This window comes from Melanotaenia boesemani, chromosome 18 (genome assembly GCF_017639745.1).
Source record: "Melanotaenia boesemani isolate fMelBoe1 chromosome 18, fMelBoe1.pri, whole genome shotgun sequence".
Taxonomy (NCBI): Eukaryota; Metazoa; Chordata; class Actinopteri; order Atheriniformes; family Melanotaeniidae; genus Melanotaenia; species Melanotaenia boesemani.
The window spans coordinates 23,296,913-23,322,897 of record NC_055699.1 but is presented as its reverse complement, the minus strand read 5'-3'; the positions used below and the strand labels follow the sequence as shown (position 1 = coordinate 23,322,897).

Genomic DNA, 25,985 nt, shown 5'->3' with positions numbered 1-25,985 from the left:
AGTCTGGTTCTTCCGAGGGTAAAAAGGAGACGATGAAGGTGAGAAAAATAATTATCTGACTTTCCACACAAATTTAGAGCTCAGCACTCAGCAGGTCAATGAAAGATTTTAACGTCTGCGGCTGCTGATGCTTGTTCAGAGGGACAGACATCAATGCTGTGAGTATAAAAATTGGTTTATAGATCAGATTTTGAGTTTACTGCAGTGCAGACAGGCGAGTTTTATCTTAACCTTGATCTCATACTGCACCATATCACAGAAATGTGATTTTCTTTTTCTTTTCAGCATAATTTCTCTGAATTGAAGCTTTGTCGTCAAAAACTGTAGAATTCATGATCTGCACAAAATGCTTCAGTTATGTTCAGACTGTAATAATATTCTGAATAGAAATTGGTTCATTTGTCGTAAATCATGTTTCTTTTACATTTCAGGCTCCTTCAGACTTCACTCCAGAAATTGAAACTGAAATTCCACAAGTCTTGTACAGGTGATCATCAAACTCATCTAATGACCCTGTTTCACCAGACTGAAGCTGTTTGTACTGCTCTGTCTGCGTGTTGAGCCAGTGTGTGAACACAGATTAAACAGTAAAGCTAAACCCGTGTCTCACATGCCAGGAAGGTGTGTCGTCAGGTAGAGGTGTGTCCCAGCCTTGAACACCAGTAGACAGCTCTTGCAGTAACAGCCTGCCTTGAATGGTAACTGGTGCTGCCAAACCCAATGGGTCGAAGATGCTGTTGACGACTGATAACACCCCACAATGAGTATAAGGCTTGTCAGCGACTGCTACTTTGAAGGTTAACATGTCCGTGCTGATGTCCCAACACAGGCCTAAGCTTCTTTGTGCAGGCAGAGTTCCATTGTCAATGCCCAGATCTCGGACCCCTGAGGCCAAATCTTTAGGCTCAAAAGCTTTCATCACAGTGATGCTGTTTGATGCAATTTTGTGGAGCTTCAAGTTGGACCCTGCTAGTGATGCACAGGTTCATTTTAGCAGGTCTATCACTGCAGCCTCTGTAGGAAGAGATATGAGTCCATCGTCTACATAAAAACGTCTCTCAACGAACCACCTTGTGTCAGCTCCATGCTGTGGCTTACCTTTCTGAGCAGCTCGTCGAAGTCCGTAGATGGCGACCGCTGGAGATGGGCTATTGCTAAAGACATGTATCCGCATGCGGTACTCCTCTATCTCCTTGGAGAGGTCATTGTCTTTGTGCCACAGTAACCTCAAGTAGTCCCTATGGTCATGTTGCTTCAAGAACCTGTAAAACATTTGTATAATATCAGTGGTGGCTGCAATGAGGTCCTTCCTAAACCGAACTAACACCCCCAACAGTGTGTTATTTAGGTCCGGCCCTGTGAGCAACACCGAGTTGAGGGAGACAACGTAGTGTTGGGCGCTTGAGTCGAACACGACTCGGATAATCCATGGCTTCTGAGGGTGGTACACCTCGAAAATAGGTTGGTACCAACATTCCTGTGTCTCGTGGATAGGTGGTGCTTTCTCTGCATGCTTGTTCTCAAACAGCTTTTCCATAAAGGAGGAGAACTGCTGTTTCGTTTCGGCATTCTTGCTCAGAGTGCGTCTCAGAGAGCTCAGTCAGGACAGAGCTTGCTCTCTGTTGTTCGGGAGCAGGGGGCGAGGAAACTTGAATGGTACAGGAGCGATCCAGTTATTCTCCTCATCCTGATGGACCTCCCTTTCCATTATTTTCAAAAACAGTTCATCCTCGAAGGACATCGCACTTTTATTGTCATTGGCCGTGTGTTGAAAGACTGCGAGCCCAAACTGTTCCTCAGCTGTTGTAAGCTGGTAGGCGAGCGCTGAGTGGCCGTGCCTGCGCTCCCCGCTGTAACTCAATCTCTCCTTCACATTTATGTTGTTATGGCACGGAGTGAGGAGTGATGGATGCCCATTCTGAAGGATGTGCGTTCTGAAGACATTCACAGTGGGTTTGTGAGCATTGTCAAGACACACTTCACCTATTATCACCCATCTTAAGTCTAGGAGCTGGGCGAAGGGTGCTTCGTGAGACCCGTTGACTTGCTCTCTCACTTTGTGTACACGTATCATGTCCCTTCCGAGCAAGATCATCATTTTATCATCGGAATCCAGTTTGGGGATGTGAGGGGCAATGTGTTTGAGGTGAGCATGTGCAAGAGCGGCTGCTGGAGTTGGAATTTTAGACTTGTTGTTCATTATCTTATTGCACTCAATGAGGGGCTGGAGATCTAAGCACACACTCCTATCTAGTGCTTCGATTTGAAAGCCTGCAGCCTTTCTGCCTGTCATCTCTGTGATGCCAGTGCATGTTCTCATCATATATGGTGACAGACTGCCCTTTATGTCAAACAAGTGGAAAAACTCGGAGCATGTTAGGGAGCGATTGCTCTGATCATCAAGTATGATATACAGCTTGACAGCACGATCTGGTTGACCTTTGGGAAAGACACATGTTAGACACACCTTTGACCAGGACAGTGGGAGATTTCCTGGACCGTAGACCTTGGTGTACTGTGTATTCACTTCAAGAGGACGGCATGCTGACTGTGCTCCTGTATCCGGCTGAGCAGGTAAGAGCAGCGGCCGAGAGGTTTCAGGATGCATTGCAGAGCAGTGTCTTTCACTCTCACATTCACTGCATTTCAGTGGCACTTGGTAGTCTTTAGCAAGGTGATTTGGGGAACATCACTTAGAGCAGCGTCTGTGTTCTTTCAGAATATTTTTTCGTTCTTGTAGAGTTTTTATTTTGAATGACCTACATTTTTCTAAGGGATGAGTCTTTTTATGTACAGGGCAATATCGAGCCGGGTCGCCGTCCTTTTTCAAAGTGTCTGCGTAGGTCGCAGTGTCTCCTTCAGTGTTGGCAGATACGTCTGTTTTGTGCACAGATACAGCAGTCTTAAACCCGCTTGGTTTGAATGGAGCGTTCTCATTTTGGCTGAATGACTGACTGTTGCTCGGCATGGTGAAACTCGGGTTGTTACAGGCCTTGGCCTGGCTGTAGATGAAGTCTGCAAAAAATGAAAAGGGGGAAACGTTGTTCTATGTTGCTCTTTGAAACGTGAACCAGTGCTGAGCCATTTCTCTTGTATTTTAGGAGGCAATTTCTCTACGATGGGTTTTATCTCATGTGGAGTGTCGAGGTAAGCCAGGCCAGGGAGGTAACCATCACTTTTGGCTGCCAGCAGCTCCATGAGCAGATCGCTAAGTTCTCTCAGTTCCACATTGTCTCTGGTAGATAAGCGGAGGAAGCTGTCCAGTCTTTTAAACAGAGCATTTTCCACAATCTCTGGGGCGCCGTAGCATTCCTGAAGTCTGTCCCAGGAATAATGGAGGGCAGTTTGTGGGTTAGTTACATGAACTGCACGGATCCTTTTCACATGCTCGGATGACTCTTTGCATAGCCACTTCATGAGGAGGTCTAATTCTTCACTACAGGTGAGCCCCAAACCCCGTGTTGCATTGAAAAAGGTTGACTGCCATGCTCTGAAGTTCTCTCGTGAATTGTCAAACTTTGTAAGGCCAGTAGTTACTAACTCTGCATGCTAAGAACTTAGCAAAGTCTGACATGGGTAGAGTCATTACAAAAAGCAGGCTGATTGTTTTGGTGTTCCTGTCTGTCCAGCTGCATGTGTGGGCTCAAATGTTAAGGGTCTGAAGCACTGAATGAAGGCTTTTTCTCTACAGCTTTGTGTGCTGACTCTTGTGTGAGACCACTCATGGCGTGTTGGAGTTCATTGCAGGGTGACAGAGGAAAGGACTGTGTGGTGATTTGTGTTGTTGAGTCACATGTGGTGGGACCATGCTTTATAAACTTTGCATGTCATCATTCCCCATAGATGCAGCTGCTTCCAGGACTTCAGCCTCCACCATAGCAGCTTCTGCTTCCTTTTCATATTCCAATGCTTCCAAATCAGCTTCTAATGCAGCCTTTTGTAGATTTGGCTTTCTCCTTTTTCATCTGCAGCTGATGCTTAGCATATGCTGCCTTGGTAAGTGCTGCTTCAGCCGAGGCTCTGGCTTTGGTGGCAGCCTCCATAACAGATGATTTGGAAGATGAAAGTTTTGAACTAGTTCTTGATGATGCATGAACTGATGGTTTTGGGGATGATGGAGGTGGCAGGTTTGCTTCAGACTTTGCCTCCTCGTTATCAGCAGTCGTTTTCTAGTGTTTCTCCATGTTTGAGTTCTTAAGTTTTTCTTTCGTCCACCGCTGTAATGTTTTTTTACTGTACTGTTCTGTCTGAGTGTTGAGTCGGTGCGTGAACAGAGATTAAACAGCAAGCCAAACTCGTGTCTCAGAAGCCAGGAAGGTGAGCGTCTTGCTCCTTTATTTTCTTGTCTTTACAGGTTGACATGTGAAAAAAGCGAGTAAAACTGTGAAACAAACAACAGAAAAGAACTTATTGTAAGATTGGTAAATACCACTCGGCTAAGCCGCTAATAGGAAGCTACGTTTAGCTTAGCATTCCCTAACAATTAGCACACATTCAAGACAGAATAAACCGAACATAATATTCGTTCGTGTCTACGGCAAATATATGAATTAGCCAAAGTAAAACTGAATAACAAACTTACAGATGTTGCTGTCTTGATGAAAGATGATGAAAAACAAACTTTGAACTCCTTACAACGTGGCGGAGATAACCGGCTAGCGGAAACCACTAGCGGATACCATAAACTTGCAGGTTTGCTAAGAAGCCCCTCAGAGTCTCGTGAGAGCTAAAGCAACATCAAATATAACTGCGGCAAAGAAAATTCTTTTTCCTACTGACAAACATTATAACTTAAAGATACCATATTGTAAACATCTTACACAATATACATGGCATTCAAAACAGTTCAATCAGCCCAAGGTCAGAACACTGTTATTATTCAGGTTGAAGTATCAGCAATACTGGCTCCACAGTAGGTGCTGTTTGAAGCGGTTTTAGTATTTTTAGCAGTTATTACATGAACATGTGGAGATATGTATATGTGTTTGTAAAAGGCTTGAATCAAAATACTAAACCTGACCCACTAAGTAAATAATCCAGTATGATTAATGAAGGATGAAGGAGTTTTTCAACTGAACCCCAAAGTCAATTTTCTCCTACCCTCAGCTGTTAATAAAATTACCCTCCCAGTCTTTATTGTTCTTGGCTGGATCCTGAGAGGAGTTCCTTTATTACTTGAACATCATTAACAGGAAACTCAGAGGATATGTAGAGATCATACAGCAGTTAAAAACTCACTAGTGACTTTTATTCAAATGTTGACCCCTAAGCTGGAAACAACTGAATGAGCTCAACTCAACAATTTAATAGTTGATCTATATTCCAGGAGTTAGACTAACAAAACCAGAGTATAGGGACTTTAGGAGGAAGAACAACTAATATGTCAAAACTCTCAACGATTTCAATGAAATCAAATAGATTTTATGTGTATAGCCCTTTACAGTATCCAAAAGGTACTAGGGCTGGTTGATTATGGAAAAAATAATAATCTTGATTATTTTGACTGAAATTGAGGTCTCGATTATTTAACACAAATATTCATTATTCACTTTAATAATGAGAGAGAGAGAGAGAGAGAGAGAGAGAGAGAGAGAGAGAGAGAGAGAGAGCATTTAAACTCTTGTCTGTGGTAATACAGACTAGTGTCTTTTCATCCAGGTCCCACGTAACTATTGTAATTAAAACAACACAGAAACACATTTGTAAAATGCTACAGTGCTGCAGGGTATTTAGAGCCTCTAGAATTGCATAAAACAGATAAATAACAATAATAAACTACACCTAAAAACAAGACTGCTCTAGCCGAATTGAAAGCCAATGTTTAGCTTTCACTGCTTTCAAAAAAATCGCCCACCTGGTAGAGATACGGTAATGGACATAGAGTTACACTTGCAGATGGATCCATCATGCCTTCATTCTTTGTTTAATTTATTTAAGCCTGATTTTTACCAGGCAAAACATTGAAAACAGATTTTTAATAATAATGTTGGCTGGGCAAATGCCAGAAAATATTTGTGGAGCAGATGAGGAGGAAAGAGAGAGGAAAGAATCAATCCCATCAAACAATAATGCACGTACACTTTTGGAAATGTTTAAAAATATAGAAATGGCATTAGATTGTGGTAAAACATTTACAAGTGTCATTAAAAACTGCTTTTAGGAGACCTTTAGAAACAGACAGAAATAAAAACATCCAGATTCAGTGTAACAAGTTAAAATTGGTTCAAGTTATAGGGGAGCTGAGGGGAGTTCGTCCCTGAAAGGCAGAGGAGCCCATCTTCAGCTGATGCTTTAGGGGAAGCCCTCAAAATAGTCCACTTTCAGGTTACATTTAATTTTTCAATAAGGGTTCTGATGTTTATTAAACTGAATAGCATTAATTTGTCAGCATTGTGTTTATTTAATTAAATGAATAAAATCTCCTAAACGACGCAGATAATCCGTTCTGTTCAGCACCATGGACAGCAGCTTTCCATCCTTGTTTCTGATTAAACAAGCTGCATACAGTAGCATAGAGTTTTCTCTTTTTTTTTTGGTAGTTAACATATTTTTTACCACGCTATGTGCACTAATATATATGTGCGTGCACGTGACTTGCAAAGTCACAGTGCACGAGTGATAACAAGGCTCTGGTGTAATTTGAACCCTGGTTACAGTCAGTTGATGCAGCAAATGAAGAGGACAGTTTTCCTAAATGAGACCTGGTCTCAGGGATGTGAAACATGATAAGATATGAAGACTGTGTGATGGACTTGGATACTGGCTGCGTTTTGGGGGGAACCCGCCTTTTGTTGACGTTGGTTCAGCAGTCGCTCTTTTAATTTTTCTATTTATTTATTTATTTTTTGTGTTTTTGCATCATAACAAGTCTTCATCTCTTGTGAGCTTATTGCTTATCACAGATGAATTCATTCATCATGTGAGTTCAACAGTGCTGTGAAACCAGTTTACTTCTCTGAATTTAAGTGGACAGTAGACATGTGGACACAGAGATTATTACTAAAGCAAAGCCACTGAATTAAACAGACAATGTGACAATAAATGTCTAATTATTTCAATGTGCTTGTACATTATTAGCCAGCTCGGTGAGCAGGAAAACAGTTTTACTGAGACGATGCATCTGCAGACATAAAGATTAGCAGAGCTCGAGTGAAACCAACTTTTTATAACTAACACAAACAGACACGACAGACGATCAGTCAGAAGCTTGTCTACATGCAGATGCTTCAGCATCTAACCACAAAATAAATCACTTTGTCTTTCTATGACAGCAAGCACACACTCTTTCTCCTAAAGGAAAATATTTCACTCAAAAAACACTTTTGTGTTATTTTTCTAACTTCTTGATGCCTAAAATGAAGTCATGAAGTTTTCTTTCAGGTTTTAGCCTGAAAACTTTCAGCTCATTCACACCAGAACTTTAACCAGCCACCAGTTCTCCAGCTTTTTATGAAGAGACCTTGAGATGGTGAAAATAAACAACCATGTAAATTTTGTTCCTGTTGCTCTGAGTAGTCAACTCAACTTTATTTATAAAAATATTAAAAAACAACATGATGATCAAAGTGTTGTATGAGAGATAAAATACAAATAAAAGCGTGGCAAAACATTAACAGATTAAAAAAATAAAGACAATTTTTAAAAAAAGACTAGCATGAAACTAATATTCAGCAGAAATGCCAGAACTAGGTCTGGTTTAAAAGCTAGAGAGTAAAAATTAGTCTAAGATTAGTAAATGTCTATTGTTGGTGAAGTCTTAATTTGGAGGGAGGAGGTCCTTGTCAGGGCTTTATTAACATAAAATTAGACACAAGAACAAAGGATAAGTTTTCAGCGCATCATGATGGGGAGAGACCAGAGTCAGATAATCACTCAAGAGTATCTGCTGTCAACTCCAAAGTCTTAACCCCAGCCGTGTCACGAACGGCGGGCATCAGAGGAGGTGAGGACCCAATTGCAGGCAGCCAGGCAGGAGGCAGAATCGGTGCTGGGAAAAAGGACTTATTTTAAGGATCCAAAACAGGAAAACAGAAAAAATTAAACCAGAGGGAACAGGCATACGTGAACGATGAGGATCCAAAGAGGAACAACAGAAAACCAGGGGTACTTATACACAGAGGGAGTAACAGGACACAGGTGAAGTGGATGACTAATCAGACCAGGTGAACTAACGAGGCAGGAACAGAAAACCACAGAACACAAGGGAAAACTAACTAAACATAACCAGAAACCCAAAAACATGAACATAAAGACCATAACCGTGACAAGCCGAGCCTTTTTATTGAGTGGATGGTGTAAATCAGCCAAACCAGATATGCAAATATACTTCAGAGGAGAAGTGCAGCGACAGTTGAAGTGACTGACATAGCACAACTGGAAAAACACAACATTCAGTACTGCACCCTTATCTAGGGATGGTGAAACCGAGGCCTCATGAATCATCGAGCCAACTTTGAACCAAATGCTTGAAAATGGCTTAGTGTTCTGAATCATTTGACTAAACCAAAGAGCTCCATCTGCTGGCTGTGGGAGTCTGATGTATCAGAAGGACAACGTTGACACCTCACATCTGTCATCCCTATCCCAACTTTGAATACGTGTTCAATAAACAATACGTAATCTACCATCCGAGTGAATATTTATTTTCTGTTGTCTATATAAATAACAAGGAGGGGTATTAGGTAACATTTGTTTAGGTAACAGAATTGTGGTGTAACTTAAGTAAACCAATCTGTGGGAAGGCATGAGGGAAGGAGTGTTTGTGCAGCGGGTATAGTGACTGTGTTAGTTATTTTATACAGTTGTAATAATAAAATTGTTTACTGTTTTATGTGTCTTATTACTTATAATAGATATTGCAAATGCTTGTTATCGTCTACGTCATGAGTTGTTTTCTTTTGCATAGCTGATCGTTGTTAAATGTGGCACAACAGTTCATAGCACACTGCACATTTATGTAAATAGATTATTTACTCAATTTTTTTTGTTTATCTTCTATCTAGTTTTTTTTTTTTTTTTTCAAATTGTTTATTTTTATTTCATAATGTTTTATGGACGGCAAAGTAAGATTTTCATTGTTCAGGGAAACTTGTTTCCTTACTGTGCAAATGACAAAGACACTTTGAATCTTGAAATGTGTTATGAGAAAAAAAACTTTGGAAACTTTGATGTGTCATAAATTTTTATTTAAAAACGTATTTTCTGTCAGACTTCAGTCTGCTCCTCTTCTGGCACACTACCTCTCCAGCTTTGGAGAGGTTACACCTGCAAGAAACACAAGAACAAAATTGTAATTAACCAAGTTTAAAATCATTAAATTCTCTGCTGATGGTGATCAGAAACCAGCTTGGTGTCTAAGGTCCTGCAGGTGGTGGTTTTTCTCTGCAGCTGTAGACTGAGACGTTTCCTCTGATGCTTCTGGTTGAAGTTTATGATTAACTTTAAAGTCTGCTCATTGCAAGGCTATTTAAAAAACACCTATATAAAGAAAGGGGAATTAAGCTTACCTGTGATGTTAAAGGCACCGCCTGCTCCGTCCTTCTCTCATACTCCGAGCTCCTTCAGCAGTTACTCTGGCAACGGCGTCTCGTGCAGACGTTTGTTTCCCCAAATCTCTAAAAGCTAAATGTGATTCAATATAAGCTCATGCTGATGTGATGCTTTTCCTAAATTTGTTTTCAAAATGTAATGTCGCGCAATCGCTACAGAATCTCCTCTCAAAAACCTGCGATCTCCTCAGCGTTTGGAATCTGAGAGATTGACAAGCCCGGTCCCTTCAAAGATCCCGCTTGCTGCTCGATACGCGCTGATGACGTAACGAGGCCTCGTTTGGTCTATCACGTGACTTTTGGCACGCTGAATCAATGCTCAGAGACAATGCTCACAACACTTCCGTGTCACATGCTCGACACGTGCTCGAGCAGACGGCTCGAGCATAACATCCCTACCCTTATCTTGTATATCAGCACTCACTGCATCCTGCTTTTCTACATTGCTATGTGGGTGGTGAGCCAGTTCTCAGAAACATCAAAGAGGAACTTCAAATGTCAAAAGGTTAAAAGTTTCTAACAGTCCTCTCTTAGTTTCAGCCTGGACCTCCGGGACAACACGGAGCAACTGGTCATCAGATCTCAACCCTGGAAGTCAAAGCCCACTATCCTGCAGGTATTAAATGTATCTCTGCTGCAACACATCTGATTCAAATTAAATGGACCTCTGACAAGCTCTGCACAAATCTGCTACTGACCCAGTAGTTCGAGTCGGGAGTGTTGAAGATTGCAAACATCTGCAGGACAGCGGGACTTGAGGAACAGAGCTAAAGGGTCCCTGATGTAAAGGGAGCTATGTGGAGTAAAAAACAAATGAGAAATAAGAGGGGTTCAACCTGTTTAAAAACATAAAAACAAACAATAAAAACATTAAAATCAACTCTAAACTAAACAAGGAATCAGTGGAAAGAAGCCAAAACAGGTGTGATGTGGTGATGTGTTTAGCTCGTATACAGAAAAATAAAAAAGACCAAGCAGACGAGCTTCTTTCCTGAACTACACGACTCTCAGCATGTTCAGTATCTTCTCTCATTAGATTTTATTTATTATCTCTTCATTTTCAGATCCTCTGTTAGAGGCGCTGTAGCCCTTTCTGATGCTGTTTCAACTTTTCTATAACTTAAGATGAACCTCAGTGTTTCCTCTTTTAGGGTAAGGGACATTTCCCGTCCACTTTATAAAGACAGTTTGAAGTAGAAAGTAAACTTTATCTAAGACCACCCAGGACCAAGAACTTAAAGTGATCAATTGATTTAGGTTTATTGATGAAAGCATCTTTTCCTCAGAGAGAAATGGGAGGATAAACTTATTCATGTTGCAGACACACCTGACTGTATGATAGATTGCTAGACTTTATTCTAAGGGTGGAAAGTTCAGCAGTGTTTACTCGGCCAGTTCATCAGTTCAGACCAGAAACTGCTGCTGGGTGGTGAGTTTTTAATCTATAACTTCTATGTGCATTAATACCTTTTAAATTTGTACCATTTCAAGTAAATTTATTCATGTTTTTTTTTAAAAAAACAAGAATAAAAAACTATATGAAACTGGACTGCTGGTGCTGTTGGTTCAACTGGTGCAAGCAACGAAATAATCATCATGTGATCATTACCAGAGGATTTATTTCCTTTATATTTTGATATATTTAACAGTCTCAGATAAAGACAATTCCTCACCTATTTTAAGAAACAGTCTGATCTCAAAGTTTGGTGCAGAGAGTGCTTCTTGCTGACATACTTTAAATTTAATACATGTTTAAAGAGTCCTGTCATATGACTGAAGTGTGTTTGTGTGAGCTGATGGTGGAAACGATGCTCAGTGTTCCTGATTTGTTGGGGCTGGTGTTTAGCTGAGTTCTGCTCACAGTTCCACAGTTCTGCTCACAGTTCACAATTTTCTGATTAAGTGATGCTTACTGCACAAGAATCACCCTCAACAGAACATTAATACATTAAAGAGCTCCATCTGCTGGCTGTCTGTGTGTGGTGCGTTTGAGGGGAAGTGTTTACAAGGCTTCACAACCTCATGTCATGCAGCTCCTTGTCTCATCTTTGTCTCAGTGTTTAATAAAACTCAGCGCTGAAGGGTCAAACTTAGTGTTTTTAAAGAGGAAATGTGGGAGAGAAAGGGTGTTAATGCAACTGTTATTTTATCTATAGCTGTATTGAATTAAAATTTGATACAAAGGTTTGTGCAAATTTGTAAAGTATTAGATTTTTATTTTTTAAAATGTTTCCGTTCAGTGTTTGGCTTCAGTCTGCTCCTCTTCTGGACCACTAGCTTTGGAGAGGATACACCTGGAAGAAACACCAGAATTAGATGGCAGAGTCCAGACCTGAACCCCACAGAACCTTCGGGACAGGCTGAAGAAGACGAGCAGCAGTTCAACTCTCCCATCAGAAATCCCAGATCTGCTGAAAAATGAATGCAACTCTGAAAGAAAATGATGGGACAGGATGTTCATTCAAACTTCTTCTTTGACCACAACAGAGATGGATTCTGAAGTACCGTTAGTTCCTGGTTTAGAAGATTTTAGACCAGTGTTGTCTTCATTCTGTCTGAATGTTGGCACTGAAAAGAAAATTTAATAAAAAAAAGACAGTTATTAACTAAGTGGTCAATAAAGTGACATAAAATCTTTTTTTTACTACTCAACTCTGCATTGTACATGAGTGTGTGTTAATAAACGCAATTAAGGTGCTAATTCTTTTGATTTGATAGAAATAATTTTCATCCCAGTTACGTCAGCTGTCCTGTTGCAAGAGGATGCTGAGGGAGTTGATCATCCTATTTGTTATTTCTCCAGAAAGTTTAACCGACATCAGATAAAATATTCTACTATTGAACAGGAAACCCTCGCGTTACTAATGGCTCTTCAACATTTTGAAGTGTACCTTGATGCAGCCGCAGCCCCAATCGTGGTTTATACAGATCATAATCCCCTCGTTTTCCTTAGCCGCATGTACAACAAGAATCAACGTCTCATGCGGTGGGCTCTGCTGATCCAGGACTACCACTTGGACATCCACCACAAGAAGGGGTCTGAAAATTTGTGTGCTGATGCCCTTTCTAGGATTGTGTAACTTTGTCATCACTAACCCCTGGTTTTGGCCTTGTTTTTTTTTTTTCCAAAACCCCAGCCACGGTTTTGAAACTTTAGGGGGGGAGTGTTACGTCAGCTGATTGTCACCACCTGACTCCAATCCTGAGTGCAACCCTCCGCTCTTGGTTCCTGCATGGTATTGGTTGGACGGGACACACCGCCGCTTTCCCCGTCCCTATTGGACGCGGTTGGACCAATCCCAGCTCCGGAGAACGCCCTCCAGGAAATAAAGCCGGGAGTCCCACGTCAGTCAAGGAGCAACTGTTGACACAGGCAGTCTGCTCCCGGCCTTCGGAATTGGTGTCAGTGTCCCAGAGAATCTGTGTCGTTGTTTTGGTGGCTAGTATTGAGTAGATCAGGCTGTGAGCTTGTGTTTGTTTTGTACTGGTTAATTTGCTAGCGTCAGAGTTTTGCTTGGTGTAGTACCTGTAGACCTGTATGAAGACCTCAAGCCCTTTTGGCTTTGCTTTCTGTTATTGTTATACCTCGTTTTGATTAAAGAGTTTCAGTTAGGTAACGTAAAACTAGTATATGCTGGGCTAGATACTCGCGGTACGTGTGTTTCCTTTTTAGTTTATTGGAGCTGCCTCCTCACGGTTATTAACGTAGCAAGCCAGTTTTATTTTCACCTGTAGTATCTTTGATTTCGGTTTTGGCTGGCTAGTTTTGAGTTTAGAGTGGTTTTGCTTGGTTTATTTATTTGGGCAGCTTCGTTAACCCCAGCATTTGTTATTTGCCACCAGCAGACATTGTGCTTCCTGTTCCGTTTCCAACAATAAACATACCTGCTTTCCTTTTAATACCTGGCCAACGTTTCTTTTGTTACGCCCTTCTCATACCCCTGACCCTGGGTCGTAACAATCCCATAGTGAACAATTTTATTTACCAGCACCTCCTCACACGTCAGCTGGAGCTTCTTTCTCTGTGTGTGTGTGTGTGTGTGTGTGTCGGGGGGGGTAACAAGGGATATGGTGTTAGGTCTAGGTTTTCTACTTCAAGCCCATCTCTTTTGGAGAATTGAGTCCTGCAGATCTGGGATGCGGCTCTGTCTTTTCTGTCTGTCTTTTCTGTGAGCGTGATTTGTGAGTGGATGGGCCTTAAAACTCCCGCTCGAGCAGGTTAGATCAAGCGCAATAAATACTTCAGCTAAATTAGAGCAAAATCTTCTTGCATCATAACAGGTGGTGTTATACTTCTATACTTCGAACACTACATTTAAGTGCTTAGTGCACTGACGGTGAAATTTCAGCAAAAATGCAGTGCACTGAAAGTACCGGTTGCTGCCCTAAAATCAGCCAAATATCTAGTGTGAAATGATGGACACTGCACGCACTAAAAGGACGGGATCTTGCTTACGTAGTGGAAGGGGAAGGACTTTCAACCAATTTTCCAGAGCTGAATAATGGCTGCCACCAACTCAGCAGTATCGTTGCCAACAGAAGCTATTTTGTACAGATTTAAGTGTGAAGTTATTCTATATTAATTCTAATGTAAACTGCAGCATGCTACCTATCACTTCTATGCATGACCACAGTTATGGATTTGATCATTTGTTGGAGGCTGCAGTTACACCGACTCAGTAGAATAGCACACGTAGATTTTAGCAGTTTTTTAGCCGGTTTTGTTTTACGACTGATGAACGTTATACAGTGCATCCGGAAAGTATTCACAGCGCTTCACTTTTTCCACATTTTATTATGTTACAGCTTCATTTCAAATTATATTAAATTAAGCTCTTACCTCAAAATTCTACACACAATACCCCATTATGACAAGGTGAAAAAAGTTTTTTTGGAGATGTTTTGAATTTATTAAAAATGGAAAACGAAGAAATCACATTTACATAAGTATTCACAACCTTTGCCATGGAGCTCAAAATTGAGCTCAGGTGCATCCTGTTCCCACTGATAAGCCTTGAGATGTTTCTACAGCTTAATTGGAGTCCACCTGTGGTAAATTCAGTTGATTGGACATGATTTGGAAAGGCACACACCAGTCTATATAAGGTCCCACAGTTGACCATGCATGTCAGAGCACAAACACCAAGCATGAAGTCGAAGGAATTGTCTGTAGACCTCCGAGACAGGATTGTCTTGAGGCACAAATCTGGGGAAGGATACAGAAAAATTTCTGCTGCTTTGAAGGTCCCAATGAGCACAGTGGCCTCCATCATTCGTAAATGGAAGACGTTTGGAACCACCAGGACTCTTCCTAGAGCTGGCCGGCCGTCTACACTGAGCAATCGGGGGAGAAGAGCCTTAGTCAGGGAGGTGACCAAGAAACTGATGGTCACTCTGGCAGAGCTCCAGCATTCCTCTGTAGAGAGAGGAGAACCTTCCAGAAGGACCACCATCTCTGCAGCAATCCACCAATCAGGACTGTATGGTAGAGTGGCAAGACGAAAGCCACTCCTTAGTAAAAGGCACATGGCAGCCCGTCTTGAGTTTGCCAAAAGGCACCTGAATGACTCTCAGACAATGAGAAACAAAATTCTCTGGTCTGATGAGACAAAGCTTGAACTCTTTGGTGTGAATGCCAGGCGTCATGTTTGGAGGAAACCAGGCACCGCTCATCACCAGGCCAATCCCTACAGTGAAGCATGGTGGTGGCAGCAACATGCTATGGGGATGTTTTTCAGCAGCAGGAACTGGCAGACTAGTCAGGATAGAAGGAAAGATGACTGCAGAAATATACAGACATCCTGGATGAAAACCTGTTCCAGAGCGCTCGAGATCTCAGACTGGTGCGACGGTTTATTTTTCAGCAGGACAATAACCCAAAGCACACAGCCAAGATCTCAAAGGAGTGGCTTCAGAACCACTCTGTGAATGTCCTGGAGTGGCCCAGCCAGAGTCCAGACTTGAATCCGATTGAACATCTCTGGAGAGATCTGAAAATGGCTGTGCATAGACATCTCCCATCCAACCTGAAGGAGCTTGAGAAGTACTGCAAAGAAGAATGGGCGAAACTGCCTAAAGATAGGTGTGCTAAGCTTGTAGCATCATATCCAAAAAGACTTGAGGCTGTAATTGCTGCCAAAGGTGGATCAACAAAGTATTAAGCAAAGGCTGTGAATACTTATGTAAATGTGATTTCTTCGTTTTCTATTTTTAATAAATTCAAAACATCTCCAAAAAAACTTTTTTCACCTTGTCATAATGGGGTATTGTGTGTAGAATTTTGAGGTAAGAGCTTAATTTAACATAATTTGGAATGAAGCTGTAACATAATAAAATGTGGAAAAAGTGAAGCACTGTGAATACTTTCCGGATGCACTGTACACTCTAAAATCTGATAAGTTCACCTTACTTAAAAAAATCTAGGAAACCGATTGCCTTGAAAAACTTAAGTAAATACAACTATTACTGTTAAGTATAATTTACTTTACATATACTTGTTCAGTGTACTTACGACTAGTTGTATGTACTTAATCTTATGAAGTCAATTAACTTCATTAGTCAAGTTGTTGCAACTTAGAAATAGTGAGTAAAAATAACTAGTTATTTACTTAACTATATCAAGTTATGCTGACTTGTGTGAGCAGTACAGTTTACTCAGTAGAATCTAGGAAACTGATTGCCTTAAAACAATTAAGTAAGCACAACAAAAGATGATAAGTTCACAAGAAGCAATGTTTATTTTTTAACATAGCATTTTAACAAAAGACCAAGCTTTATAACATAAAGCCATATAAAATGTAATAACTTTGCCTTACTTAGGGGTTTAAATCTCACAAATCAGAAAATTGTCAAAACACGCTGACACATTGCTTTATGATAATACAGATGTCATTTAAACTTAGCTTTTTTGTTTGGTTTTCTGATAAACCTTAAGTGAATAATACCCCAGATATTAGAACAATATATAAAAGAATACAACTGCGGAGTAAAACATGTAGGTCACTACAAATCTTACTGTAGAACCTGGAAAAACTAACAGTCAAGTCTTAGCATATTTGTCTTTTATCACAGCTTTAAGTAAGAAATGCCCCAGAAATATTTAAACACTATATAAAACCTACACCTTGGAAGTAAAACATGTAGGTCATTACAAACCTTACTGTACAACCTGAATTTTTTTTCTGCAAATATCTTTAGCTTACAGTCAAACCAAGTGTTTATGCTGCACCATATTTATCTGTTACTTGTAGCATTAAGTAAAAAATTCAACAGATATTTTAACACTATATAATACATCCAACTGTGGAGTAAAACATGTAGGTCATTACAAACCTTACTGTATAACCTGAATATCGTTTAGCTAAAAGTCAAACCAAGTGTTTATGCTGCAGCATATTTATCTGTTACTTGTAGCTGTGTGCATCTGTGAGCCTCTACAGCAAAAGTGCATTTTTCAAGCTCTGAAGTTTTGGCCTGAGGTTCCCTACACCGAGACTGAGCAGCACTCTCTGAATGAAGTCAAAGGTGTTTTTGAGTGGTTTTGGATAATCAAGATGAAGGGCGTAGATTAGTCCAAACATAAGGCAAACTGCTTGGTCATGGCTTTCAATGTCATCCATAACAACTGTACCCTCCAGAATGATGCCAATGCTGGATGGTTCCAGATGTAGAGCGTTTGGATCTGGCTGCTGACTTGCTTCAGGAACAACTGTCAATATCCCCACGGGAACCTGGCTTAAGTCTGCCATGGTGTCCGAGTCCTGTGGATAAAAAAAGAAAAAAAACTTTCAGAAAATCTAGTAAAAATCTTGGATTCCCAGGGTGTCTACAGATTTGACCAAGTGAAAATTAAGACTTTTTAAGACTTTTTAATACCATTTTCCCCCAAAAAATAAGACCAACTTGCAAGATCTTATACGTGGAAATAAAGGACAAAAATCAATTGGTTCTTTTATATTATTTAAAAAGAGCTGTACCTGATTTTGCATAGTTTTGCACCATGAGCATGCACAACAGTTTAGTTTGAACTATAAACCCTGCACCTAATTATTTTCCACAGAAAGAGACACTCCTACATGTATGGATGAATGAATAAATGAATGAATGAAAGAATTTTTATTATTGTGTCTTGTCCAAATAGGAACCCATCCCCTACGATCACCAAAACAAAATTCAAATGTGATCTTTTTAAATCTGCTTCTTCCAAAATGCATAATCTGCGTTTTACAATGATTAACTGTCTCCATTTTTTCACCATCTCTCTACACATTTTAGCATCTCCTGCATCTCCTGTTCTTCCTCACTCCTCCAACTCGCGTGCAATTCTCTTACGTGTGCAATTCATGCACACAGGACCATCCAAAGTACTTTATATAAAACGTTTTAAGCATTACAGGTTGGGAAAAACATCATATACAAAATGTTCCTAAAAGACAAAGTGATGAAAAGATACCTGTCTAGGAGGACTACAGCTAGGTCCGAGTCCAGATTCAGTCCGAGGCGGTCCCTCAAAGATCTCCACCTCGAGTGGGCTGAACCCAGATTAGCTTGAGTTTTATTCCTTATTTGGTCCCTCTTGCGATCAGATCTCTCTTTTCTTGCTAAGTTTCACGTGTTTTAGGCTGTTTTGTCACTTCCAGTCTAGATATCCTAGCTTTCCCTTCGGTAGCTATGCTGTTCTGTTTAGAAGCTGTCGTGCACGCGCTGGCAGAGATCGCCCATTGGCAAAGAGACAATCACGCCAAAGCTAAACCAGCCGCTTTCGCCAACTCTTACATATGTACATATGCGTGCTTAACGAGTCATTTGATATTATGATTTGATTATGGAATTACCCCATTTACCACATAATATACCATGTATAACAGCCCGCAGCCACCATGAATATAACATTTCTGGCTAAACTTACACTTCCCATTGCTTTATCTGACCAGACCAGAGACAGTACTGACTAGACTTTAACACACGCAGCCCGCATGAAAATTCGACGGTGGCCGCGAGTACAACAATGGGTGCTGCTCGTAGAGCCTAAAATTCATGGTTATGTACATTTTTTCCCCGATTTTTTTTCTTTTGAAGTTCAACACAGGGATGATGGAAAGATTCAACCCTTAAAGTTAAGATCCACGAATGTAAGACATTTGAGTTGAACATTTAAGACAATTTAAGACTTTTTAAGGACCTGCGGCCACCCTGATTGTGTCCCAATCTATAACAAATTCTGCAATACTTACAAAACAGACTTTATAGAAGTTTCCCCCATCATCCCCGAGGAAAACTGGAAGACATCGCAGGACAGCAGTCCTCTTGGCAATGATATCAGTAGTCTACCAGTGGGGGAGAAAAACAGTAAAACTAAACAAAGCATTTTCTGAAATAACAGCACATCACTTTTTCAATGCAAGCAATACAAAATAATTGTTCAATTAGAGCTTTTATTTACAATATTGTCTTGCTAAAACTGATTAGAAAATCCTTTAGATTTTTTTAAAGCTATTGAGGTGAAAGTGTTTTTGGAAATATACATTTGTAAATTAAATTTCAAGTTCAAAAGTTCATCTAATAAAATCATTGCAAATTCTTGTGCACATTTTAAATGGAATTACTAGAGTGGAATTGCATATTGTATTCATCATGAAATACTGCATTTTGAAAGTGCATTTTCAAATAATTTTTCTATATGCAGAATTAAATAATGAATCATAAACTTGGTTAGAAATACCTTTCCATATCATAAGTTAAAGCTGATATGATTTGAAATGCATTTTCAACTTACAGGATTTAATAATGAATTAATGAATATGTTATTCCTCTTTAATATTTCCATTTAAAATGTATAATTACAAAAGGCTTTGTAAATTAGATTGATTTTTTAATGAATTACATTTTTTACCTTCAAATAATCTTTAGTTAAAGACTTTATCAATTCAAAATTAATTACTCATCATGAACATTCTGTATTGCTTTTCTCACCATCCTGGCCCTCCATAAATGACAAGGTTTGAAAAAGAGGAATTGTGTGTGTGTGTGTGTGTGTGTGTGTGTGTGTGTACAGGTGAACATTGTCTAAAGTAATGCTGCCTTCATGTGCTATCGTATTTATGGTAAATAGCAAAAACCGACGACAAAATTGCACATGAACACCCACTCATGTCGTAATTTCCACTGGGAAACTGGAAAAATCTTGTGATGCCCGAGTTGCCGAGATGAGATCAACTTTGACCTTTCAGCATGGCGGAGAGCAGCGAGACGATTGTGTTTGGTAAATATTAAGTTATACTAAATGTTCTCTGCTGCTGTTTGTAGCCGACTCAATGTTGTTGCAAACATTCTTTTATATAGTATCTCCATTTAAACTTATGTCATTTTAAAAAAGAATTTAATTATTGTTTGCTTTTTGTCCACCATGTTTATCTTCACAACAACACGAACAGCACTTGAACACAATGCACTGGTAATTTCCACTTTACAGGTGCAAAGGATCATCTTTCCCATTCCACATGAAGGCAGCATAAGAACGTGTAGAATTCCCTGCCCCTAGAAAAAAAAACTAAAATGAATACTTACCCTTTTTTCAACTTGGCCAAGAATCTCTGAAAGTGTAGTTCCAATGATTCCCTTCTTCGACTTGAAGATCTCAAGGAAACGTGGGGTGTGGCGGTCCAAAGACTCAAAGAAGTCTTGCTCTAGATCCCTATTTGCTACTCGGGTGAACTCAGCAAAAACCTTTAAGGACAAAACATAACAGATAGGGTACAAAAGTGAAGAGTACGACAAACTTGAAAGACAAATTGCATGGGGTGGCCCCTTTGTAGTACTCATATTTACTTTGCTTACCTGTTGTTTCCTAAAAAGAGCTGGCCAGCGTTCCAACATCTGCTTTACAGAGGGTTGCTCTTCTACGATTTCTTTGCGTCTCAATGAGAACGTTTGGCTCATGAGTTGATTCACATAGAGTAGATTTGGGGACCTTTTCTTCATTTCATTTTCCATGATCTGTCTCGAGTTTTCAAGTGTTAATCCATCCTCACCCTGTGGAAAATTTGGTAAGAAGTTTGTCTCACTTCTCCTGGGTCTCTTAAGATTTTTTCCTGATGGCTCTGCATCTGGGTTCTGTTTGTTTTTTTTATTACTGTTGACAGACACATCTGCCATTCCACAATGACGAAGTTTTGCCCGGAGATTACCCATTTTGAATTTTAGGCTGTTCTTCCAGCCATTGCAAGCCCTGGTGGATCCTGGCTCTTTAAGGCATGGGTGTTTGCCAATCAGTGCCTCAGCAACAATAGTGAAATGTTCATCTTGGGGATAAGCTGTGTATTTATACATCTCCTCTGCTAGCTTCTGCAAAATGTCATGTTTCATGTCTCGTGTCAGTGACATGCGTGTTCCATCTCTCATGTAAATAAGGTTTCCCTGTCTCAGTCTATATTCAATATCCACAGAGAAATATGGAACCTCAAATGTAGAAGGCCATGGGTCACGTGAAGTGTTCTCAGGGTGTGGAAGAATGTCGGTGTCAGAAGAACTTGCTGTAGACAGGTTACATGCTGAAGATGAAGGGCTGCTTGGACACAATGTGAGGATAACATTTTCAAGCGAGATAATCTTCAGTGTTGGTCTTGTAGGCAGTTCAGTGACATCCGAGACGTTGCAAAAAGCATTGTTGAAATCTGGGTCTTGATAGTGAAGAATGAAGTCGTATGGCAGATTGAGCCGTTTCTTCAACTCACTTATGAGTTCTTCCACATCATTGGGCTTTTCTTGGAAAATGACCTTGCGAATGTCATTTTCACCAACCATTACTCTCACTGGCCAAGACTGCTCCATGACTCTGAAAGAATAAAAATGCATCAGCACAAAATGTAACGTTTCAGAGTAACAAAGACTTGGCCTTTCACTCTGTAGGCATTGAGGGGAACACTGTCATTGAGGTCCTTTAACTGGGTAACAAGCAGACTAGAGCTACTTTTGCAGACTTCATAAGACCTGAGGTGTTCATGATACCATGCAAACATCTGTCTACAAATGAACATAACATTGGTTTCCACAACCAAAACCTGATGAATCTGCCTGAACTCTGGAAGGCCTGCACATGATCCAACAGATACTAACATGTCACTTGCATACTTAATCCCTTCTATGAAAACAGATGTTGCTGCAAGGACTGTCTTTTGAGATGAATATCTTGCCAACAAATATTGCTGCACACTGTCTGGGAGGGAAGAAACCAGGACGCTTTTTACTTTATCCAGTTCTAATGCTGGTTTAAAAAATGAAGCAGACTCTAAGTGGTAGGCCATCATCTTCTGATGTCTATCAGCTAAAGTCAGAGGAACATTTCTGAAGTTGTGGGCTTCACGAATGACTCGCTTGAAAAATTTGTGCTTCCCCTCAAACCTCATTGTCCACACATCGACAAGGGGTCCATGTACTTGAATCAGATGTGGGTAGTGCTCCAGGTAATGGTGTTTTGGTCTGAGCCTGTAGTCAGGGAATGCTTTTTTAAGCAAAGACCTATGCTCTGACACCTTGAACTCCAGATAGTGGAGCATCTCCTCAGTAAACCTCGGACACATGACTAACTCAACCACATCTTTCAGGCACAGTATAACTTCCCATGTTTCATCTCCTTCTGGAATATAATGGCCAATTAACAGGGGAATAAGTCTGATCAGGCTCCAATTTTCATGACCATTTCCTCCAATGGTCCCTCTCGCTTGAAATGTTTTTGATATTGTCTGGGGCTGGTTAGTCTTGTCTGAATGTGCATAGGGAAAATCCTTTATAGCGCTATTGAGCATCTCCAGTGTAAGGAATTTTCTTTTAATCAAGTCCTGAATGCAAATGCACAACTCAGAAGGAACAATACCTTCAAGCAAATCATGGAGGATATCAGGGGGAAAACCACCCACAACATGAAAATGCTCCAAATGTTCGCTGAGAGGACAGGCGCTTTTCACACCATATTGCTTTGCCATGTTGGCATCTTGCTGAACTGCAGACACCTGCTGGTCATGTTCTTGTTTTGTTCTGAAGCAAAAGTGACCAGAACTAACTTCTTTATCTTGTATTTCCTGCCTTGTAGCCATGCAAAAGCGGCATATCTTATGAGAGACAAAACTTTCTTGGAATCCTCCCAATGAATGAGCTGCCAAATTATCTGCCGCAACAAACAAAACGGTTCCTCTCACACTACATCCTAGTTTCTCCACATATATGCCTTGCTTTTCTAGAAGTACTAGATCGTGAAGGAGTGGCCTGAGAACTTCTGAGTATCCACATGACTTGACAGTATTTGTCTTGCAAAGAAGAGCCAACTGTATTGAGTTGAGAGAAGAGCGAAATCTTGGTGCAAGATTTACAAGTACCCAATATACTGCACATATTTTGTGCTTCTTTCTGGATGTTCCGAGTGGATTTGCAACTTCAAAGTCATCTATGTAGAGACCCAAAGCAATGGTAAAATTTTCCTCCATCAGTAAAGTATTATCTTTGAAACATGAACCATCCCTGAATGTGTTAAATCCTTGCACATCACCACTGATAACCTGAAGGGCCTTGTTCAGGATTTCCTCTTTGTTGAACATTACCTGGAGCATTTGAAGAACAGGTATGTAGACAACTGACTGCTTGTCTTCACTCAAAACAAACTCAACAGGTTCCACAATTTTAAATTCTCTTTTGGCATATGATGCTCTTTTGCAGGATGTGGATAGGGAACCTCCAATCTCTGTGTGTTTCAGAATAACATTGCTCTCTGTGACTGCATTTACCATTTCTGTTGCTATGGATATATCTGCATCAGGATAGTAGTTCAGGAGTACTCTTTTAATAGCAGAAAAAAGCAAAGGCCTTGAGAGATCCATTATCTGCCGTATTTGCTGTATCAAATCCTGTACAGCACTTTCGGATATAGTGAGTACAGTTCGCATTCTGAGGAAGAGAGCTGCCAAATTGTGCTCAAGCTGATCCTCCAAGTCTTTCTTATTGACTGCAACCAACTCATCTTCATGAAAATCAGCCTGATCTTCAATGTCATTTTCCTCTTCAGCGCTAGCAACGTCAACCAAAGTTTCTCTCTGTGTTAAAATCCCTGGCTTGAACTGCAACAGTTGGTCTATGTGCCTGCCATCATGGTTCCTACTTTTGTGGGCATTAAATGTTGTATAGACACTGGTTTCAAAATCACAATCTTTGTAGGGACACTGGACTTTCTGGCACATTCGGATATGTGTACGTAAATGTGAAAAAAAATCCTTTTCTTCACATGACTCTTTGAAGTCACAAAGCTGACACTGGAACACATGATTTCTTTTATCAATAAGATGATCATTGATCAATGAATGCACTCTTGATAAATGTACCTTCAGTGCATTAAATGACTTGAATGTGCAGGGACACTGCTTATGAAGACATGGTAATGGTACTGTTCTTGTGTAGCCACCATGTTTCAGTCTATAATGTTTAAGAAGCTGCCCTCGCTTTTCACAAGTGAAGTTACAAAACTTACACGTCCACTGCATCCGTGTTGTCTTGTCTTCAATCTACAAAAATAAAAAATAGCACTGTCATAAATATGACTTTACATGCATAAATATCACATGAAAAAGAGCCTACACGTGCACCACATGCTCACTCAACTTAGTATATTTTGATTTTGTCATAAAAAAATTATCTTGGTTCTTAAAATGTGCAGAACATTCCCAGAAAATAAATTACTCACTCTCATTTGTAAAGCATGATTCTTTACATTTAGTCTTAATGGTTTAAGATCGCCAATTGATATTGAACCATTAAGACTAAGGACTGCATGTCAAATTCATGTCAAAGACTAAGACCGCACATCAAAATTTGAACCAGCTTTATTGGAGAATTGAATCCCGCTTTTGCACTGTGACGTCTGTTCATAATAACTTAAGCACTGCCGGCTCACTTTGATTAGCATTACTCATTCACAGAAAATAAAGTCATGTTCAAGTTTAAATAATACACCATCCAGCACGAGTCCAGACAGACGGATATATATATATATATTACATACTGCCGCTTAAATGCGGCACAAACTCTTAGCTAACGATTAGCTAGCGGCTAGCGTTAGCCGCTAACCGCTAGCTTGGATGGCGTGTCTTGCCACTTCTCCTACTTTTTAAAAGCTGTTACAGACTGATAACTACATTTTTTTAACCAATTTATGATTGTTGCTGTAAGGTAGGCTATGTGGTAATTTCTCTTCGAGCTATTTTGTATAATTCTCCTGTGATAAAGGAGCTTAAGTAGTCTGCCTGTGTTAACATTAATTTTAGTATGGAAACAGTTTTTATTATCTTCTATGAAAATATTATCATGCCCCAATAATATATGAAGAATGAAGTTACACACACGACATATGAAAACATTTTGAAGTTTAATAGCTTACCTTAGAGGAGGTCTTCGAATCGCTGTCTGCAAAGTCACTGCTGAAAGGATCCCGCACTGCTTGCTTCACTGCGCATGTGCACTGCTGAATTCAAGCGCCCCCTCCAGTAACAAGTTCGTTTCAAGTCCAGTTTACTTACATTAACTTAGTGTTCCACCCCTTCCAGGCTGAATAAGTACATTACCCACAATATTTTAGTTCAATCAACAAGATAGTGGAACACAAGTAACGTACACAAGAATAATTTAAGTAAAAAGACGTATTACCTTTTAGAGTGTAGGTTCTGAATGGTCATTCATCGTTGTAAAACCTCCAGATTAAGCACTGTGGTGTTTGTGGCATAAACAAAATGGTCCTGAAAACTAATTTTGAAACAACGCCAGTTAGAGAACCGCCCGTGTCAATAGTACCACTGACTAAGCAGTAGCTGCAAAGATCTGCAAGATAACGCGCTAACTGTAGTAAAATTGCAGTAGTATAATTACTCTTGACGTGTAAAGGTTTGAGGTGTGTAATTTTCTTCTACTTGGATCGACCAGATTAAATTTTTTTTTCTCATTTATGTTGAGGTATTTTGGATGTTGCAGGGACAGACAAGGACACTAGGGCTCTTATTCACTGGCAGGCAGCCAATCCCTGGTTGTTCACAGGAAGGAGGCATGTCAATATTGAAGCTTACATGTAAGTATAAATGTATTTATAATTGTTTATATTTGATGCTGAATAATTACAAATTAATGTGAGCAGATCATAATTTATAGACAGTTAACTGCAGGCTGAACACAGTCACAAAATAGTGTAATATGCTCTAAACTGTATTTTTTTCTGTTCTTGGCAAATAGACTAATGTTATATTTAGATTTTACATCACTTTAGATAAGAGTCTGCAAAGTAATCATAACGTACTTATAAACATAAATATTGTTTGCTTTTTTTATGAACTGCCATTGTGTGTTTACCAGTGTCTTCTTAAAAGAAAGAGGCCTTGAGGGGAAGGTGAAGCCCAAGGCCCTGAAGAC

At 40.0% G+C, this 25,985-nt stretch overlaps 3 protein-coding genes across 53 annotated transcripts in view; 1 reads left to right on the top strand and 2 right to left on the bottom strand.

Moving 5' to 3' along the window:
- Nucleotides 1-25,985, top strand: part of LOC121628724 (NACHT, LRR and PYD domains-containing protein 12-like) — a 2,607,341-nt gene that overhangs the window by 769,915 nt on the left and 1,811,441 nt on the right. The window lies entirely within an intron of this gene.
- Nucleotides 1-25,985, bottom strand: part of LOC121628726 (NACHT, LRR and PYD domains-containing protein 14-like) — an 829,387-nt gene that overhangs the window by 358,616 nt on the left and 444,786 nt on the right. The window lies entirely within an intron of this gene.
- Nucleotides 16,263-25,238, bottom strand: LOC121628743. 7 transcript variants are annotated; one of them, XM_041968053.1, is made up of 6 exons: nt 24,967-25,238; nt 24,061-24,094; nt 20,385-21,381; nt 20,115-20,273; nt 18,782-18,874; nt 16,263-17,308 (listed from the first exon to the last, which is right to left on the bottom strand). In XM_041968053.1, exons 3-6 carry the CDS (start codon nt 21,375-21,377, stop codon nt 16,982-16,984), a joined length of 1,572 nt encoding a protein of 523 aa, XP_041823987.1. In that variant the 5' UTR covers nt 21,378-21,381; nt 24,061-24,094; nt 24,967-25,238; the 3' UTR covers nt 16,263-16,981. The 7 variants fall into 6 exon arrangements, 4 of the variants coding, with proteins under 4 accessions (XP_041823987.1, XP_041823986.1, XP_041823988.1 ...); XR_006008238.1 differs by lacking the exons at nt 24,061-24,094; nt 24,967-25,238 and having other exon boundaries at nt 16,263-16,558; nt 16,704-17,308; nt 20,385-23,269; XR_006008237.1 differs by lacking the exons at nt 24,061-24,094; nt 24,967-25,238 and having other exon boundaries at nt 16,263-16,593; nt 16,922-17,308; nt 20,385-23,269.